We start from the raw sequence: 20,970 nt of genomic DNA, 5'->3' as shown, positions 1-20,970 counted from the left end.
AAATTACATTGTATATATGTAAAACATTTTATTTATCCATTCATCTGTTGACTAACATTTGGGTTGTTTTCACCTCTTGGCTTTTGTGCATAATGCTTCTGTGAACATGGGTGAACATACTGTTTTCCCTAGTGGCTGTACCATTTTATATTCGCACCACTAGTATACAAGTGTTCTGACTTCTCCACATCCTCACCAACATTGCTATTTTCTGGTTTTTTGATACTAGCCATGCTCATGGGTGTGAGGTTTTGATTTGATTGTGGTTTTGATTTTTACTTTCCTGATAAGTAGTGATACTGAGCATCTTTTTATGTGCTTGTTGGACATTCGTATCTCTTCTTTGGAGAAGTGTCTATTCAAGTCCTATGCTCGTTTTTTAAGGAGGCTGTTGTTGTTGAGTTGCAGGAATTCTTTATTTATTCTGGAAATCAACCCCTTATAATACATATGAATTGCGTATATTTTCTTCTGTTCCATAGCATGCCTTTCTACTCTGTTGATTGTGTTCTTTGATTTTTTTTTTTAAGTCTTTAACTATTTGGATATTTTTGTACATGGTATGAGGTTAGGGGCCAACTTTATTTTGTCTGAATAGTTAACAGTTGTCCTTTTTTCTTTCTTTTTTTTTTTTTTTTTTGATTCCACCATCACCACATTAAATCCATGTCTGTATTTGTGTGTGTGTCTGTGTATCTGTTTAAATATTTTCTATTTTATTCACTTTTATTTTCCTGTGAATACCTAATCTATTCATTTTTTTAAAAAATATTTATTTACTTATTTGAGAGATAGAGAGAAAAAGCAAGGTGAGGGGCACAAGGAGAGAGAGACAAGGTGGCTGTGTCCTGAGCGCACAGCCCAACATGGGGCTCTATCCCAGGACCCTGAGATCATGACCTGAGCTGAAATCAAGGTTGGACGCTTAACCGACTGAGCCACCTAGGCGCACCCCTCTAATATATTAGTTTTATAATACATGTTGAAATATATAATTGGGTCAACTCTTTTGTTTGTCTTTTATACATTTTCTTATCTTTTTTTGCCTGTTGGCTCTTCCAGGTGAACTTTAATCATTTATACATATTGTCTAAACTTATTTGTATTTCTGTTGCTTGTTTTATGCTTTCTTTAGTTAGTTTAGTCTACATGGAGAATGCTTCTTTTGGTTTTATTTTCCCCAGAACTAGAGAAGATGTTCTTTTTTTTTTTTAAGATTTTATTTATTTGACAGAGACACACATGGAGAGAGGGAACACAAGTAGGGGGAGTGGGAGAGGGAGAAGCAGGCTTCCTGCCAGGGAAGGGGGCCCAATGTGGGGCTCAATTCCGGGACCCTGGGATCATGACCTAAGCCGAAGGAAGGTTTTAACAACTAAACCACCCAGACACCCCATAGAGAAGATATTCTTAAAAAAAAAAAAATATATATATATATATATATATATACATATATATATATGAATCTATAAAATTAAAGACCATTTTAATGATTTTTTACTCCTTCTATGGAAGATGAGAATGCTTTTCATTTCTTCTGTCATTTTTTTCTTTATATGGGCCTCTATAGTCTCATATTATAGATTCAAATCATCAGTATTACTGAACTTCAGTATTTTTGCTTTATATATTTCTCTTTCAAAAGTTTTTTGCATTTATTTTTCCAACATTTTATTATGAAAATTTTCAAACATACAGCAAAGTTGAAATATTTTATAGTGAACATCCATATACCTACCATCTAGATTCTACTATTGGCATTTAACTTGTACTTGATTCAGCACATACCTATGCATCTGTCCATCCTTCCACCTATCAATTAATTCATCTTATTTTTGTTGCATTTCATATTAATGTTTTTTCATTCAGCTTTGAAATAACACTTATAGCAATTAATTGTTAGTTTTACATAGCATCATAGACTGTAGTGTTCTTTTAATATTACAACTTCTCTATTTTTAGACTCTATTTTTTCGAGCTTTATAGGAATGGCTTTCAGTAAGTAGTAAAGGAAGGGTACACAGGGGTTTGTTTTGTTTTTTTTTTCTAACCAGTATTATTGTTAGAATGTTATTCTCTTGCCTTCCCATATGGATAACTTCTTGAATTGACTGTGTAACAAAACCTTTAGTGTTTTTTTCATCACATGTTAGCTGTTTGTATTTATCTAGCAAACCTGCCCCCTTATTTTTCTTTAATTTAGGATGAATTTCAAATTCTGAATAAAATCTTTTAAGGATATTTTTCTGGGAAGAGTATCCCCATGTAGCATCATATCTGTAGATAACAGATACTGTTAACTAGTTATTAAATTCTGCTTTCTACAAATTCCTGTCTAGCAGTTGTTCGTCTCTATGTTGTCTTCAAAATCTTTTTTAAAATAAAAGCCAAAAGAACTTACTAGAAGGAAATAATAAGAATGTGAATGCGTGTTCTGTGGCTTCCCGTCTTAAGAGGCAAAATCCTAGAGAGGACAGCTTTTTCATTTGTATTCTCTTTATGAAAAATTGTGAAGTGAATGAGTCTATGTTTTACTCCTTTGTCTTTGCCTTTCTAATGTTTTTGCTTCTACCCATTGACTTTTTCTTCCGAGCTACTGCAGGTGCTTGGTGCCCTGAGGTTGTCTATTATTTTACTCTGGGCTTCCTTCCAAAAAGAATTAAGGCCTTCAGATAATAAAAAGAACAAATACAATAAAATCATTAAAACAAGAGTGAGAGTTAAGCCATAAAAGATCAGGGGATAATTGTGTAGAATATTTATAAAACACTGCAGTTGGTCATAAAACTTAACCTTAGGCAATCTGGCAGCAATTGGAAACAGAAAGATGAAATTTTTGCTTTCTTATCATCATTATATAATAAATGGCAATATAAAACTTTCCCCTGATTGTAAATGCTGAGAGGGATTTTTCATATTTCTTTTAATGTGAAAGATATAGGGAACAGTATACTTTGATCATTTATATAAATGATAAGATTTACACATAATTATCTCTTAACAAAAGTCAAAAGTATAGGGGCACCTGGGTGGCTTAGTTGGTGAAGTGTCTGACTCTTGATTTTGGCTCAGATAATGATCTCAGGGTCCTGAGATCAAACCCTTGGTGGGGCTCTGTGCTCAGCAGGGAGTGAGCTTAAGATTCTCTCCCATTTCTACCCCTCCCTGTGTGCGTGTTCAAGCTCATACTCTCTCTCTTCCTCCTCCCCCTTCCTTCCTCCCTCCCTCCCAAATGAGTAAGTCTTTAAAAAATAAGTCAAAAGTATAATGTTAAACAACATAGAGATTGTTTCGGTGTGCCTGAATGATGTAATCTGGATAGGATGCCTTTTGTTATTTCACTAGATTGATTGTTCTCAGACTTTTTCAGTCAGGTATTAGATTTTCTTCTTTTTGTTGTTTTTGTTTTTTGCAGTTTTCATGTGATAGTTACTGGACTTTCAACATCTATTGAATGAGAAAATGTATAACAATAAAAGGCTGTTATGAATTGACTAAATTTTTTTTATGTACAAGTGTATTTTATTCACAAGAGCTAACTACTAACACTTACTGAGCACTTATTTTATATCAGATATTGGTTTATTGTTCATGTAGATTCTAGTGATTTAAAGATTAATGTGGATATCATGAGGGCTGAAATGTCTCCTTTGTCCAGTGTTGTATGTGCCAGGTCTCTTTACTTGAAAGATACTTTTTTTCCCCCTTTGTAATTAATAAGTATCTTTTGGGGATAGAATTAAAAGCTCTGTAAATGTCCTATTTCATTATAGTTTTGCATTCCAGTTTTAGAATCCATTGCGTGAAAGAGCTAGAACTATGATGGTTACCAAGTGGAAAATTTCTAACTCCCTATTCCTTCTGTATATGTATTAATATATTTCACATACTACTGTAAGAGCTTTTCCTTCTCATTGTTTGTCTTTCAGTATAGACGCTGAAGTCCTTATTTTATTCAGTGGGTTATAATTAGTTGCTGTCATGCCCCTTCAGTTGGACTCCTGTGTCCTTTTGACATGTTTCCATCATTTTTTGGGTATATCCTTTTGGTACAAAATGTTCCCAGTCCCATTCCTAGAATCAGCCATTTCTCAACCAAGGGTCTAAATTCCTTTTAGTGGGACATGGAATTTAGAAACCAAAATCTAGGGATTAGGAGTGTTTTTAGTGACTGGAGTGTTCTTGCTTCTCAACTCTTGTTGGTAGAGCTAAAAAAAAAAATAGATGTATGTGTAGTATGTGTATATGTGTGTGTGTATTTATATAAATGTAACAATTCAGTAACATGACAGTGGGGGAAAAAGCAGTATTGGTAAATTAATGTATTTATTTTATGCAATTAAAACATGTTTATAGATACACAACTAAATATTGGAGGTCACCATTAATATTATATCCCAAATATATTTATTGTGATTTAAGAACATTCTTATTTAGATTAACTGATTTTTTTCTTATACTTGGGGTTACAGTATATTCTGACATATATGTAGTTTTCACCAAGGAGGAGAATATGTCTGGTTTTTAAATGTTCAGAGGAAAACTGATAGTCTTGTTTGGTGGAATATGTATCTGAGGTCTACAGTATGTATGTATGTATGTATTTATCAAGGTCTGTAGTTTTAAATATTTCCATTGCAGAAGTAACAAGATATATGATGAGCCTTTTAAGAAACGTATTCATGGGGTGCCTGGGTGGCTCAGTGGGTTAAAGCCTCTGCCTTTTGTTCAGGTCATGATCCCAGGGGCCTGGGATGGAGCCCCGCATTGGGCTCTCTGCTCGGCAGGAAGCCTGCTTCCCCCTCTCTCTCTTTGCCTGCCTCTCTGCCTATTTGTGATCTCTGTCTGTCAAATGAATAAAAAAAAAAAAAAAAAGAAAAAGACACATATTCATGGGGTGCCTGAGTGGCTCCATTGGTTAAGTGTCTTCCTTTGGTTCAGATTATGATCTTGGGTCCTGGGATCAGGCCCATGTTGGGCTCCCTCTCAGTGGGGAGCCTGTTTCTCCCTTTCCCTCTGCCCCTCTCCCCCACTTGTGCCTCTCTGTCTCTCAAATGAATAAATAAAATATTTTTTAAAAAAGAAACATATTCATGAGTAGAGAGGCTTCTGTATGAGGAAATTATATGGACATAATATTTCCACTGTTTTTCCCACTGTTACTTATCAAAAAAAAAGAAGCTGAAACAGATTCCATTATGTCATTGTTTTAGATAACAATCATCAATTACTGACCAGAATTTAGTTCTGTTTTCTCTTAGAAATGAAAGTATAGGCACTCAGTCCTAATTGTTTACTTTTCTTCTTTCTTTCTCTCTCTCTCTTTTTTTTTTTGAGGGGGGGCAGGCAGAGGAAGAGGGAGAGAGAGAATCTTGAGCAGGCTGCATGCCCAGCACTGAGCCTGATGCAGGCCTCCGTCTCACAACTCCAAAATCAGGACCTGAACTAAAACCGAGAGTTGAATGCTTAACTGACTGAGGCACCCAGGCGTCCCTTTGTTTAATTTTTTTAATGAATCTTTTCTGCTTTGATGTAACACAGGCTGAGGAAAATATTTTCATGGGGTAATAGTTTCTCATGAAATTCCTGGTTATAAATGAGCCCCCAATGCTGCTTACTGGCCGACTATGCCACTTTAGTAAATTGGCTTTGCTACAGTGTTTCTTAATCTTGTGGAAAGTGTCCACCCTTTTTAAAGAATACACTCTTGTGGTTACCAGATGGTAACAGTGCTGATGCTCACACCATGAGCACAGTATTGACTACTTAGGTGCAGAACTTTTGGGTTCAGCATGTCGGGAGTACTAGGTGCTCTAGGACTCAGTTCTTTTGTCCTCAGTTTTCTGTTTGAACTGCCATGAACCTTCCATGCAGTGCTGCACTACCGTTTAGCCTTCACTTTGCAAGAATACGTCATTTATATAAGTTTACCTCTGTTCTCTTATTAGTCTATGACCATTTAATTCAGACTTGCTTCTTGGTCATAAAATTAGTCATTAACATGATCCAGAGTACAATATTATTTGTGAAAATGTATTCAGAAAGCTACAGAAATAAATTTTCTTACAGATAAGTAATAAATTATTATTACAGATAATAAATTATCTGTATCCTAACAAATGAAAAAAGACAGATACACAAATTAAAGCTCAAAGATAACAAAAACACATTACAGAAAATAGGGGAAATATAAAGACACAAATCCCTCATAATTGCAGAATGCTAACATAGATACTGTTAAAGGCCTAGAATTTCTAGTCTTCTATTTTTTCTGTACATGTAAGCACTTCTAGATTTTGGGATGATAATGTGTTCATCATTTCACATACACTTCTCTTTCCAGGCTATGTGTAGGATGGCTGTTTCAATTACCTTACCTTAGGAATAAATTAAAAAGCAACAAATATTTATTCAGTAACTCTCTATGATTAGAGTGCTATAAATCTGACAAATCACATTTAGAGTACATTTGTTTAGGGAACCATAATTGCATTATATCAATTTACATTTCTATAGTAATCAAATGTCATAAAAACATAGATTTATTTTAGAACCACTAAGTTATATAAGATCTACCTGTAAATATTTATCTTTATAATTAATAGTAAAGTACAACCATTTATAAATCTGTTCATCAGTTATATAGCACATATAATTTTAAAGGTTTCAGAGTTTTGTCTTGTCTTTGTATTTATAGTGAAAGAAGATTTCACTGAAGCAGGAAACTACCTAAAAGGATATGTTATCACTGGAATTTATTCTGAAGAAGATGTTTTAATACTGTAAGTTTATTGGTCTTCTAATTTTAGAGAGGAAGAAGTTTGCAAGATAATATATTGTTTGTCTGTACAGTTGATGAAGGAAAATAGGTCAGCAGTATAACTAAATTTTTAATTTTCTTCAAAGAAGATCTGGGAAGTACCACGTGCATATTTAGAATTTTTAGTTATTCTTTTGCTTTAGGCTAGAGTCCCCATAGGGGCGACCTTGGATTCATGCTATTTAATCTTTCTATAAATTTTCCTCTTTGAGTCCTCATACCTGCAGTTTTGGTTCTTTGGAATTATCAAAGTTTTGGGAATTTTACATCTTGAGTGTCTGGGTTTTGATTTGCCACCAAGGTATGTATAAATATTAGAATTTTCTCATATTTCCACGAGTTTTAGATGATATAACTATACCCGATAGTGCCACCTAATTTTAAGTTATTGCAAACATACACTTAATCAGTGCTTTTTTAACCACATAAGTTGCTTTATTTGTAGAATGTGGGACTCTTGTGAACTACCTGTTATTTCAGTTGGTTCAGAATGAATGACTGAACTGAAAATTTGAAGATTAGTAATGCGTACACAGTACATACAGTAATACATGTACATCACATTCCGCATTAATGGCTTATTTTTCAGGTGCAAGTGGAGTTGATAAGTCCCAATAATTTGTCTTGCTTACCTCCTGACTGGAATATTCCTAATTGTGATATCTGAGCTTACGTCTTTCATCCTGAACACTGGTGACATATGCTCTTAATGATTAAGCTCCATTTCTATCCATGAAAGCAGTGACTTGAAAAGGAAATCCTGAATTCCAGATCTTTAGAAAATATGAGACCTATTCATCTGACATAAGGAAGTCACCCACTGTCTTGTACTCTGCTGTCATTGTGCATTTAGCTGTGGTCCAAGAGGTGGGCCAGTAGTTTTCACAGCATGTTTTATTTATAACCGGCTGATCAACTAAGAGAGTCTTCCAGGTAATTTGAAGACTGGACCCTCTACTAATGCTTATGCATTATAATGTCTATACTTTGTTTTAGTATCAATTGAGATTTTACATGATATACATGTGACTACCTCACTGGTTATTTCACACCAAGCATTTTTTTCTATTTAATTTAGTGGTTCCCCTTTTTTGTTAGCAAAAGTAGTGGTAAGAAGTGGCAGATTGGGGCTTGGTTACAGTGGAGAGAGCACAGACTTTGTATCTGGGGCACCTCGATTTGAATCCTAGCTGTGCCATTTATCACTTTCTGAGTCCTGTGTCCTCCTCTATCAAATGCAGGTGATAGTGGTCTCATGTAGGGCCTTTCTGAGGGTTAAATGAAAACTAAAGGTGTCTGAAAGAGTGCTTGGAAAATAGTAGGTTTCTAGTAAATGCTTGTCTCCTGCTCAGCAGTATGGTGAGCAGTCCAGAAAGGTCGAGAACCATGCAGCATGTTCCTAATCCTGTTTAGACATTTTCTTGATGGGTAAGTTGTCTAGAGAAAAAAAAAAATATGGCTAGGTTTTTATCTGTTGCTTTCTTTTAATCTAGGTTGTCAAGACTCCTGAACTTCCTCAGATAGCCTCATACAGAAGATAAGTTTGCCGGGAAATCGAGTTCATTTTTTTCTTTAGTAGTAGGGCTTCCCCATTTGCTACTTGCCACTCTGACCTTCTGGACTAATTGTTTATGTTTTTGATGACTTGCTATATTTTATTGGAAATCTTAATACTACATTTCTCCGTAGGTCAAATAAATATGCTGCAACCCTTCCAGCCCTGCTGCTGGCCAGACACAAAGAAGGCAAAATAGAGAGCATTCCATTAGCTAACTCCCCTGCACAAGACATAGTTCAGATAATAACAAATGCATTACTGGAAACATTTGTGAGTATATTTTATAATACGGATGTTATTTAAAATAGGAAACTCTAGACCAGTTAAAAATAGTCTGTTTCAATGCACCATTTTCCAGCTATTGTTGGCACAGGGCATGATGTCTTGTGAGCTGAAGATTCATTGGGTTGCTTATTCTTCACTCATTATGCACACAGCTTCTCTAGTCCACTGCCAAAAGTTTACATGTCTTTGGATTATTTTTACTGCCGGGACTAGTGTAGCTGATGACCAGTTGAAGGAAGTACTTAAAACTAGGCTGAAACTTGGTGCATATATAAAGCACGTGGATTCTGGAGAGTCGGACTATCCAGCTTCAGACCCTTGCTTGATTCCTTGCTGGCTCTTTCTTCTCTTTGCCTCACTTGCCATGGGTGTAAAATGCAGGTGGTCGTAGCACTGCACCTGCTGCAGAGACTTAATTGTGAAGACTAAGTGAGACAGGTGTATGGTGTTCTGTGTCATATTTGGCCCCTGGTAAGCAGTCAACAACTGTTAGCTAATATTCTTACTTACACAAGTTTGAACAAAATAGTATCTTATGAAAAGCCTTTTCCACCGCTTCCTTTGAAAATAGTGAATTCAAGGGCAGAACAGTTGTAACCTACATTTCTCAATTTCTATTGTTTTGTATTTATATTAAACATAGCTGGAATATTGTAAATATATACTTTTCTGCATTTTTTTTTAATTTTTCAAAGATTTATTTATTTGACACAGAGAGATCACACACAGGTAGGCAGAGAGAGAAGAGGAAGGAGGCTTCCTGCTGAGCAGAGAGCCTGATGCAGAACTCGATCCCAGGACCCTGGGATCATGACCTGAGCAGAAGGCAGAGGCTTAACCCACTGAGCCACCCAGGCGCCCTACTTTTCTGCATTTCTAAAGTGACATAAGAAGCATTACTATCAGCGATAAATACTGAATGGATATCCCCGTTATGATTTTTGCCATGATGATCTAAATAACATATTTTAGGCTCAGATTAATAGCTGTAGTCTTTTTTTTTTTAAGAGTTTTTTTTTTTTTTTTTTTTTCAAAGATTTCATTTATCCATTTGACAGAGACCGCAACCAGTCAGAGAGGCAGGCAGGGAGAGAGAGGAGGAAGCAGGCTCCCCGCTGAGCAGAGAGCCCGATGCGGGGCTTGATCCCAGGACCCTGGGATCATGACCTGAGCCGAAGGCAGAGGCCTCAACCCACTGAGCCACCCAGGCGCCCCAAGAGGTTTTTTTTTTTTAAAGATTTTATTTATTTATTTGACAGAGATCACAAGGAGGCAGACAGAGAGAGAGAGAGAGAGAGAGAGAGAGAGGAAGAAGCAGGCTCCCTGCTGAGCAGAGAGCCTGATGCGGGGCTCGATCCCAGGACTCAGATCATGACCTGAGCTGAAGGCAGAGGCTTTAATCCACTGAGCCACCCAGGTGCCCCAATAGCTGTAGTCTTTATTAAATCTTCTTGTGATCTTGGTTCTGTTCCCTCCCTTCTTCCCATTAAAGTTACAGCTTATAATTAATCAAATCATTAATATTTTCAGGATGTAGGTTTCCAAATTATTAAGGTGACATTTTTGTATTTAATGGCATGTTATTAAATGAATATTTCCTTAGCCATATACATAGTGTAATATTTTTGGAATTTTCCTTCCTTCTCCCAGATAATAGAGAACTGTTAAGAGAAGAAAATTGGAATCAACCATAACTTCCTTGACCAAGTTTAAATGGAAGAAATATTTTCCCAAACTTAAAAAATAATTCCATGTGTATCTATGATTTTTTTTATATTAAGGGATATATCCATCAAGAAATGAAGATATACATACTGTTTTTTAAATATCTATATAATATTCTGTTGCACTGAAAAAACCCCAAATTTATTTAATTTCCTGTTGGTGAATATTTAAGTTGTCTTTAGTTTTGTTTTACTCAGGGACTAGCCTTGTGTGTAATCTTTGGGTGTTTCCATGATTACATACACATGGTAAATTCAGACAATTCAAATTGCTAGTCCAAAGGGCATGTACATGTTTAAGGCTGCTGATACTTGTTCCTGTTGTGCCTGAGAGGAGATTGGAACATTTTGCTCTTTGATCTGTGCCTGACTGATGGATAAAAAATTTTTATTTTTATTTATTTTATTTTTATTTTTGTATTTATTTATTTATTTATTTATTTATGGTATCTGTGATATCCTTTAAGGCTGAGAAACTTGCAGGCAAACGTAACTATCAGACTGTTTATAAATTAAGCATTGGGGCAGTGTTTCCAGTTTATAGTGTTTTGGTTTACAGTGTTGGACTAAAAAACCAACAGCTATAATAAAAATTGTTTTGCTTTTAGTTTATGACCTTCCCATAAGTTCTGAAACCCTCAAGTGGTTATTAAATGTCTTAAAGCTGCCCTGTGTTGGAGATTTAAGTCTAGAGTATGTAGCCGCCAGCCAGCCAGCTGCAAGCTTATCTCCTGACCTGCACTAAGGTGCTAGAAAGACTTTGGTTTCTTCATCTGGATAGGAAGCAGAAATGGGTGACCAGATAGTCATTTTTTTATATGGCATCCAATTTTTATTTTAATGAACCTGATGATAAGTTAGCCTAGGTAAATAATGCTCAAATCTGAAATACACAATAATGAACTACATAAGCAATCACCTATCCAAGGCTGTCACATTTAAACATAGTTTAATAACACTTGGCTCAGATACGTTAAGTTCCTTTAACTATGCTTTTATTATGGATAAGTTATAGCCTCTTGTATACTGATAGCCAAAGGACACCTTCCAATTACCATGTTTGATGACCTTTCCTATAAGTAGCAATCAAAGTTATTGACAATGGTTTTTCTTTTCAAAATTCTCTTTTCCGCTGGCTTTTGCAATCCAATCCTCCTTCAACCGTCTGGCCACTCTAGAATTCCATCTTCAACCTTCAGTCTTTTTCTTCTTTTTGTTGTTCTTTCTTTGGGAAATTTTATCCATACCCATAATTTATACCATCATTATACCAACTGATGATTCCTAAGTCTGAGTTTCTGATCTTTTCACCTCAACTCACAGAACTCTTGGGTCTTTCTCCCTAAATGCCTCTCACCGGTCTGTTCTTTCACAGATTTGTATTCTAGTTAGTCATCTTTCTAAAACAGACATAACCATGTCACTCATTTGATACAAGATCTCAGAATTTCTGGGAGCTAGAACACCTATCAAGGCATTTTCCCATCTGGTCTTACAGCCACATTTGCCTCTTGCATGCCGAAGTCTGGCCGACTTCACTCCCACTGTTCCCAGATAGTATGAATGCTTTCACACCTCTCTGCCTAGCCCCACGAGGCTCCCTATATCTGGAATCCCAGCTCTAGCACATACCTTCTTCTGTCAGGATCTTATTTCTTGCCCAAGACCAGATCACATGTCACTTCCAAAATCATCCATGGGCTCCCCTACTTGTTTTTTTTGCTTAATTTTATTGTCATACATTTAATTTTCTTGGATCACAGCAGTTTATCTACCTGTCTCCTCCTTTAGAGTAGGAGCTCTTTGAGGGCAGGGAAAGTATGTTACTTCTTTCTGATTCAGTACACAGCATAACATTGCAAACTTTGTAGTGGTGGTTCTATCTCCCCTAATGTTTCAGATCTGTTCTGCTAGCCTGGTGAAATCTGTCAATTTTAGGAAGGTGATATAACCTTTGTAGAAGATGAAGATGATAATTAATATGAGAAGACAACTTAGGGAAATTTGGAGAAGAGGGGATCTAAGATTTAAGTCATGAAAGAGGAACATCTGAGAAGAGGATTTTTGAGTATGAAAGAGAAAGAATTAGAAGAAAAATGAGAATTGGCAAAGTGGCTTTGAGAACTAAATAAGGAAAAGTACATACCAGAGTTTGGTATTTGAGCCTTGCCTGAACAGAAATGAAACTGAAATTTTTATTTAAGCATGTTTTTTGATTATATTAATTATGCTAAAATCATAATATTGAAACAAAATAAGATTTTTATTTTAAGTAATCATAGTTGTTGAAGGATTAGATCTTTAAAACTCAGCATTTTTTTTCCCCTAAAAATTTTATGTTAGATACAATGAGAGTTTTGTTTGTCTTATGTATGCCATCTGATCTGGTCCAGATTTTTAATATAAGAAATAATTAGAAGTGTTCCTTTCTTGTAAAACAGAGAACTCGTTTATCTTCAAGTTAGCTTTATTTTGGAAATAACTCATTAAGATAAAGTGAGCTTAAATGAAAAGCTCTTACTATTCATAGTTACTAGTCAGTATAGCAAAATATTCACTTAAAATATGTTTGAATTCCATTTTACAAATTGCATGAGTGATTTGGACATTATTTTCTATTTTATGTCTCATCATTCTCCATGTTTTTTCTTTCTTTTTTTCTTTTTTCCCAACAGCCAGAGATCACTGTGGAAAATCTTCCCATTTATTTAAGACTTCAGAAACCATTACTTATTTTATTCAGTGAGGGCAGCATAAATCCTCAGTATAAAAAAGCAATGTTGACGCTGGCAAAAGAGAAACACTTGGATTCACTTACCCCCTGCTGGTTAAATCTGTAAGTATATTCTTATTTTTTAATATGTAAAAGGTAAGAAACTATAATGATTACATTTTTTAAAAAGATTTTTATTTATTTGACAGAGACAAAGAGACAGTGAGAGAGGGAACACAAGCAGAGGGAGTGGGAGAGGGAGAAGCAGGCTCTCCGCTGAGCGAGGAGCCTGATGGGGAACTCAGTCCTAGGACTCTGCGATCATGATCTGAGCCAAAGGCAGCTTAACTGACTGAACCATCCAGGCGCCACATACATTTTCTTTAGGAAATGAAACTCTCTAATTCTATCTTTGGAGTTAATATAATAGGACCAGTGTATGAGTTATGATATTTTAGTAACTAAACTTCCTCATATGGTATAAGATGACCTTATTTTGGATTGAATTGTTTTACAATAAATTTTTTATTTTGCTGAATGTTATTTTTTTCAGGTGTATATAGGTATAATTGACAACATTGTAAGATATTTAAAGTGTACATCATGGTGATTTGATACATGTATACATTGTGGAAGGATTCCTCCATGTAAATTAATATATTAATTACCTTGCATTATATATATATATGGTGGGGAGGGAGTAAGAACATTTAAGTTCTCAGCACTTTTCAGTTATATAGTGTTCACAACTATAGTCACCGTGTTACATACATTAGATCTTCAGAACTTATTCATGTTACAGCTGAAAGTTTGTTTCCTTTTCCCAACCTCTTCCTATTTCTCCCAACCCTGAGTCCCGGGCAACCACTTTTCTACTCTGGTTCTGTGAGTTTGACTTTCTAATTTTTCACGTAAGTGATTCCATGCAGTATTTGTCTTTCTCTCTCTGGCTTGTTTCACTTGGCATAATGTCCTCAGAGTCCATCCATGTTGTACGAAATAGCAGGATTTTCTTCTTTCTCATGACTGATTAATATTCTGTTGTATCTGTACCACATCTTCTTCATTCGTCTTTTCAGAGACACTTAGGTTGTTTCTCTATCTTGGCTGTTACAAATAATGCTGCAATAAACATGGGAGTGCATGTGTCTCTTCACTATCTTGTTTTCATCTCCTTTGGATAAATACCCAGAAGTAGGATTGCTCGATCAGATGGTAGTTCTATTTCAGTTTTTTGAGGAACCACCTTGCTGTTTTCCATCCTGGCTGTCCCAATTTACATTCTCACCAACAGTGGTGACAGAGGTAACAGGGTTACCTTTTCTTTACACTTGTTATCTTTTGTCTTTTTGATACTAGCCGTTTTAACAGGGTTGAGGTGGTATCTCATTGTGGTTTTGGTTTGCATTCCCTAATTTCCTGAATTAGTGATGTTGAGCATCTTTTCAGACATACAGACAATGGCCATCTGTATGTCTTCTTTGGGAAAATATCTATTTAGATCCTCTGCCCATTTTTTAATTGGGTTGTTTGTGATCTTTGGTGTTACACGAGTTCCTTAGTTATTTTAGATATAAACTCCTTATCAGATAAATGATTTGCAAATATTTTCTCTCATTCCAAAGGTCGCCTTTTCATTTAGTTGATGGTTTCCTTTGCTATGCAGCAGCTTTTTAATTTGATGTAGTCCACTTAATTTATTTTTACTTATGTTTCCTTTTGGTGTCATACAAATTTTAAAAAGCAGTAATTTTTCTGATTTTAAAGGTAACTGATGTCCACAGAAGCAAATACAGAAAAATAAACATTGTGATATTTTGGTATTTTTCTTCAGTTCCTTTTTCTGTACTTTTATATTTCTAAAATGCAACCTAACATGTTACAGATAATTTTCAGTGCATTTGCCAGCAATATTTTCTGTTATGTTTTTTAGATGTATGGGTTGTGTTCCATTTAATGTCTGTGAACACAATTCACATAAATATATACTATTTATTGTTCAAATTCATCAAATGAAAAGACATTTATTACAAGAATGGGGCAATGTACATTTTTTTTTCTGTGAAGAGATCACCAACAGTACAACATACCGCTTAAGACAAAAATTTCCCATGGCTTTATAGATAGAGTAAAACAATATTTTCCATGATGTGGAATGTGCTGTTTTAGGAAACCTGGATATCTTAAAAGTTGTGGTTTTTGTGTATGGCCAGAACTTTTAAAAAATGTTTTTAATTTGAAATTAACCCCTTTGTTCCTGAGGAAAAACAATTTTATCTGGAGAAGTATTTATTATAAATATTTTACTATTTTATAGTTTGTAACCATTTAATTTTTAAGTTGATAAGTGATTTGATACTTGGCTCAACTTTGAGAGGAATCTATTGATTTTATCAAACCCAAATTGACAAATCTTTGAACTATGACTGGTTTTCATGAAAATAGTCACTGACTGCCTTTGTTTTTTTTCTCCAAAGAGAAACACAATGCCCATGTTAAAAGAAACTCATTTCTGAGTTTCTAACTGAATCTGATTATTGATAACATAGTTATAGACCTCTTGGATTTTAGGATATCTTTTTATAAAATAAACTTAATGATATGATACTATATTTAAAGTTTAATGTTCTACAGCCTGTTGTTTTCATAATTTTGTTATAGAAAGAAATACTAATGGATTCAATTGCTCTCTTTTGCAGAAAGAATACTCCTGCAGGACGAGGAATCTTGCAGGCATATTTTGATGCTCTGCCTCCCCTTCCTCTTCTTGTTGTGGTCAATCTGCATTCAGGTGGCCAAGTATTTGCATTTCCATCAGACCAGGCTATCACTGAACAAAACCTTTTATTGTGGCTGAAGAAACTAGAAGCAGGACTTGAGAGTCATATCAGTAAGTTTTCTGTTTTAATACAGAGTTCTCTGTTTTCATAGATTTTTAGACTTGAATTATAGCTAATATATGCTAGAATGAGTTGAATTGTAATGTTTGTAAGTATCTTAAATATTAATATGTTATAGCATTGTCTATGGAGCAATCTTCTTTGTGGTAATTATTATCCTCAGAAAATAAGTTCCATTCCATTCCATTTTATTAAATTTAATGATAGTAATAACAAACATTTACTGAATACTGAACAGGCGTCTAGCACAATGCTAAGTGATTCACATGTGTTAACTCATTTAATTCTCCTAAGAGTCATAGGAAGTATTGCTACCTGTAGAAGACTTAGGTAACTAGTTCAAAGTTAAATAATTAAACAGTAAATGAGGAACTTTGGATTCCAACCTGTATCTCTTACTACAGAGCCAGAATTTTGAACCATAAGAAAATAGATCTTGGTCAGTTTATGATGCTGGCTTATGATATGTGATAGTCTCTACTTTTCTAAAACATGTATGAATTTATATCTGTGGTACAGATGTATATGTTGATTTATGTACAGTTGTGGTTAACAGGTCTGTTGCTATAATTTAAATAAGATGTAATGGACTAGATCATTAGTCTATTGAGGAAATGGTATGAAATTTGATATAATGAAAAACCTCCCAAGATACTACCCAAAGATTTTGTTATTGGATATCAGATGAACTATATTATATTTTGACATTGTTCTATGACAGAGTCCTGAAATAGGGGATGTGTGTATATAAATATGTATGTATATGTATACACACACATTTCTTGTGTACAAATTCCAATTCAGTGTTATATTATTTCTCAGCCACCTGGCACAGTGTGAATCTACCATTATGTATATTTGTGTATATTTAATCAGATACCTAATTTAAGTGTCAGTCATTGCAGCACACCTGTTCTTCCCAGGTGATCTGCTTCATTTCTGTTAAGTTAGGCAGTTTTAACTATGTTTAACTTGCCTATCGCTGATATTTTTATAGTCAAATATAACTCATATACCATAAAGTTCATCCTTTTAAATTCAGGAGTTTTAGTATATTCACAAGGTCATGCAACCATTATCACGATTGAATTCCAGAACATTTCATCACCCCAAAAAAGAAACCCTCTACCCATTAGCAGTCACTCTGTCTTCTCCTTCCCTCCACTCCCTGGCAATATACTTTCTGTCTCTGTATTTGCCTCCTCTAGACAATTTATATAAATGGAATCATAGAATATGTGGCCTTTGGATCTGGCTTTTTCACTTAGTATAAGTTTTCAAGGATCATTGATGTTATAACGTGAATCAATAATTCATTCCTTTTTATGGATGAATATTTCATTGTATTGGTATACCACATTTATTTAGTCACCAGTTGGACATTTGGGTTTCACCACTTTTTGGCTATTATGAACAGTGCTGCTGTGAACATTCCTGTACATGTTTTTGTACCTGTCCTTATGCCAGTACCACACTATCTTGCTATGGCTTTATAGTTGGTTTTAAATTGGGAAATTTGATCCTCCAACTTTGTTCTTTATTTCCAAGATGATTCTGGGTATTCTGGGTGGTCTCAGATGGCATTATTAGGTTTTAATATTTTCCCAGGAAATGTGAAAAATTAAGTAACCATATTGCTGAAGTTAAAATCTGAAAGAAGGTCTTTCTGTGTTATCACTCATCTCTGACTCACTCATTCTGGTCACATGGTATAGGGGTCCTTTCAGTTGTAGGTTTTGAACTCTTCAAACACCCTGTGTTCACTTCTCTATTTGCATTGCTATTTTATAGACTTGAATGAGGTTTTGTCATTTTGTAATTATGGTGTGATAATTGAAGGAGAGAGAAAGAGTTTTCCAGACAAACAAAAGTTAAAGGAGCTCATCATCAGTAAGCCAGCCTTGCAAGAAATGTTAAAGGGAATTATTTAAGTGGAAAAGAAAAGGCCATAACCAGAAGGAAATTATGAAAGAAAAAACTCACTGTTAAAAGCAAAAAAAGATAGTGGATCAGTCACTTATAACTAGCATGAATATTAAAAGACAAATGTAGTAACATCGGTCATCTCTAAAATAATTGATACACAGAATAAAAAGATGTAAAATATGACACCAGAAACATAAAACTGGGGTGTGGGGGAAATAGTAAAAATGTAGCACTTTTAGAACGTTTTGAAACTTAAGTGACCATAAACTTAAAATGGACTGCTATATACGTAGTGTGTTATATGTGAACCTCATGGTAACCACAAGCCAAAACTCTATAATAGATTATCAAAAAATAAAGAGAAAGGAATCCAAACATAATGTTAAAGAAAGTCATCAAATCACAAGGGAAGAGGACAAGAGAAGGAACAGAAAACTACAAAAGCAGCCAGAAAACCATTAATAAAATTGCAATAAGTACACATGTATCAATAATTACTTTATTATTTTTAAAGATTTTATTTATTTGTCAGAGAGATAGAACACAAGCATGGAGAGTGGCAGGCAGAGGGAGAAGCCGGCTCCCCACCGAGCAAGGAGCCCAATGCGTGACTCGATTCCAGGACCCTGGGATCATGACTTGAGTCTAAAGCAGTCACTTAACCAATGGAGCCACTCAGTTGTCCCTAAAGATTTTTTTTTTTTTTTGAGTAATTTCCACATCCAACATGGGGCTCAAACTCAAAACCCCAAGATCAAGACTCACATGCTCTACTGACTGAGTCAGCTAGGCACCCCTCAATAATTACTTTAAGTGGGCTAAATGCTCCAATCAAAAGACACAGAGTGACTAAATAGATGAAAAAACAAGACCCAATTATGTGCTTCCTATAAGAAACTCACTTCAGACTTAAAGATACATATAGACTGAAAGTGAAAGGATGAGAAAAGGTATTTCATGCAAATGGAAATGAAAAAGGTGGGTGAATAATATTTATGTCAGGCAATATAAATATTAAAACAAAGACTATAACGAGAGACAGTGAAGGGCATAACAATAATAAAGCGATCAATCCAACAAGAAGATTAAACAGTTGTAAATATCTAGCACCCAGTATAGGAACACCTAATTATATAAAGCAAATATTAACAGACATAAAGGGAGGGGCACCTGGGTGGCTCAGTTGGTTAAGTGTCTGCCTTTGGCTCAGGTCATGACCCTGGAGTTCTGGGATCGAGCCCCGTGTCCAGCTCCCTGCTCAGTGGGAGGATCTGCTTCTCCCTCTGCCCCTCCTCCTCCCTCTCCACTTGTGTTCTGTCTCTCACTTTTTCCCTCCCTCATATAAATAAAATCTTAAAAAAAAAAAATAGACATAAAGGGAGAAATTGACAGTAACACAATACTGGTATGGAACTTTAACACCCCAGTTATGTCAGTGGGTAGAGAACACCCGAACTGAACATAGGGAAAATAGTGGCTTTGAATGACATACTAGATCAAATGGACTTAACAGATTACATAGAACATTTCATCCAAAAACAGCGGAATACACATTCTTTACAAGTACACATGAAACATTCTCTGGGATAGATCACAGGTTAGGCCACAAAACAAGTCTCAATAAATTCAAAGAGACAAATCATATCATGCATTTTCCCCCCACCACAATGGTATGGGACTAGAAATTAATTAGAAGAAGAAAAAAGCTGGAGAAAAACCCCCATAAACACATAGAGGTTAAACAGCATGTCATTAAACAACCAATGGGTAACAAAGAAATCAAAGAGGAGGTAAAAAAAAAAAATACCTACAGGCAAATGAAAATGGAAACACATCAGTTCAAAATCTTTGGGAGGCAGGCTGCAAAAACATTTCTAAGAGGGCAGGCTATAGCAATATAGGCCTCTATCAAGAAACAAGAAAAATCTCAAACAATCCAACCTTATACCTAAGAGAACTAGAAAAAAAAAAAAAAAAAAAAACAAAGCCCAAAGTTGTAGAAGGAAGGACATAATAAAGATTAGAATGGAAATAAATGATTGGAGACTAAAAAAAGAGAAAAGATCAATGAAACTAAGATTTGGTTCTTTAAAAAGACAAACAAAATTGATAGATCTTTATCCAGACTCAATCAGGACAGAGGACTCAAATATACTCAGAAGTGAAAGGGAAGTTATAACCAACATCAGAGAAGTACAATGGATTGTAAGAGACTACCATGAAAAATTATATGCTAAAAAATTGCACAACCTAGAAGAAATGGATACATTCCTAGAAATTTCCAAACTTCCAAAACTATCAGGAAAAAATAAAAAATGTGAATAAACCAATTACTCCTACCAAAAATGAATCAATAATCAAAAAACTTCCAACAAGCAAAAGGCCTAGACCAGAAGGCTTCACAGGTGAATTCTACCAAACATTTATTTATTTAAAAAATTTTTTTAAAGATTTTATTTATTTATTTGACAGCGAGATAGATCACAAGTAGGCAGAGAGGCAGGCAAAGAGATATGGAGAAGCAGGCTCCCTGCTGAGCAGAGAACCTGATGCGGGGCTAGATCCCAGGACCCTGAGATCATGACCTGAGCTGAAGGCAGAGGCTTAACCCACTGAGCCACCCAAGTGCCCCTCTACCAAACATTTAAAGAAGAATTAATACATATCCTTTTCAAACTATTCCAAAAAGTACAAGAGGAAAGAATTCTTCCACATTTATTCTACAAGGCCAGCATTACCCTGATACCCAAACCAGGCAAAGATACTACCAAAGAAGAAGGCGAGGGAGGGGAAGGAAGGGAGGAGGAGGAGGAAGAGAAGAGGAGGAAGAAGGAAGGAGAAGAAGAAATTACAGACCATTATCCCTGATGAACACAGATGCAAAGATTGGTTTTTTTGTTTTTTGTTTTTTTTTTTTTTTTTTTTTTTTTTTTCAGATTTATTTTTATATTAGAGCATTGCGGGGAGGAGCAGAGGGAGAAGAGAGAGTCTTAAGCAGACTCTGTGCTGAGCGTGGAGCCAGATATGTGGCTTGATCTCAAGAC

General features: G+C 35.2%; 1 protein-coding gene across 5 annotated transcripts in view; it reads left to right on the top strand.

Annotated features, from left to right (window-relative positions):
* The window catches only part of TXNDC16 (thioredoxin domain containing 16), a 115,295-nt gene that overhangs the window by 80,182 nt on the left and 14,143 nt on the right, over positions 1 to 20,970 (top strand). For all 5 annotated transcript variants that reach the window (XM_046009812.1, XM_046009811.1, XM_046009813.1 and 2 more), the window contains 4 exons: positions 6,698 to 6,782; positions 8,510 to 8,648; positions 13,063 to 13,223; positions 15,800 to 15,990. In XM_046009812.1, coding sequence (XP_045865768.1) covers positions 6,698 to 6,782; positions 8,510 to 8,648; positions 13,063 to 13,223; positions 15,800 to 15,990 — 576 coding nt within the window. The remainder of the gene's footprint in view (positions 1 to 6,697; positions 6,783 to 8,509; positions 8,649 to 13,062; positions 13,224 to 15,799; positions 15,991 to 20,970) is intronic.

This window comes from Meles meles, chromosome 6 (genome assembly GCF_922984935.1).
Source record: "Meles meles chromosome 6, mMelMel3.1 paternal haplotype, whole genome shotgun sequence".
In the NCBI taxonomy this organism is placed as follows: Eukaryota; Metazoa; Chordata; class Mammalia; order Carnivora; family Mustelidae; genus Meles; species Meles meles.
This window is presented reverse-complemented; position numbering and strand designations above follow the sequence as displayed.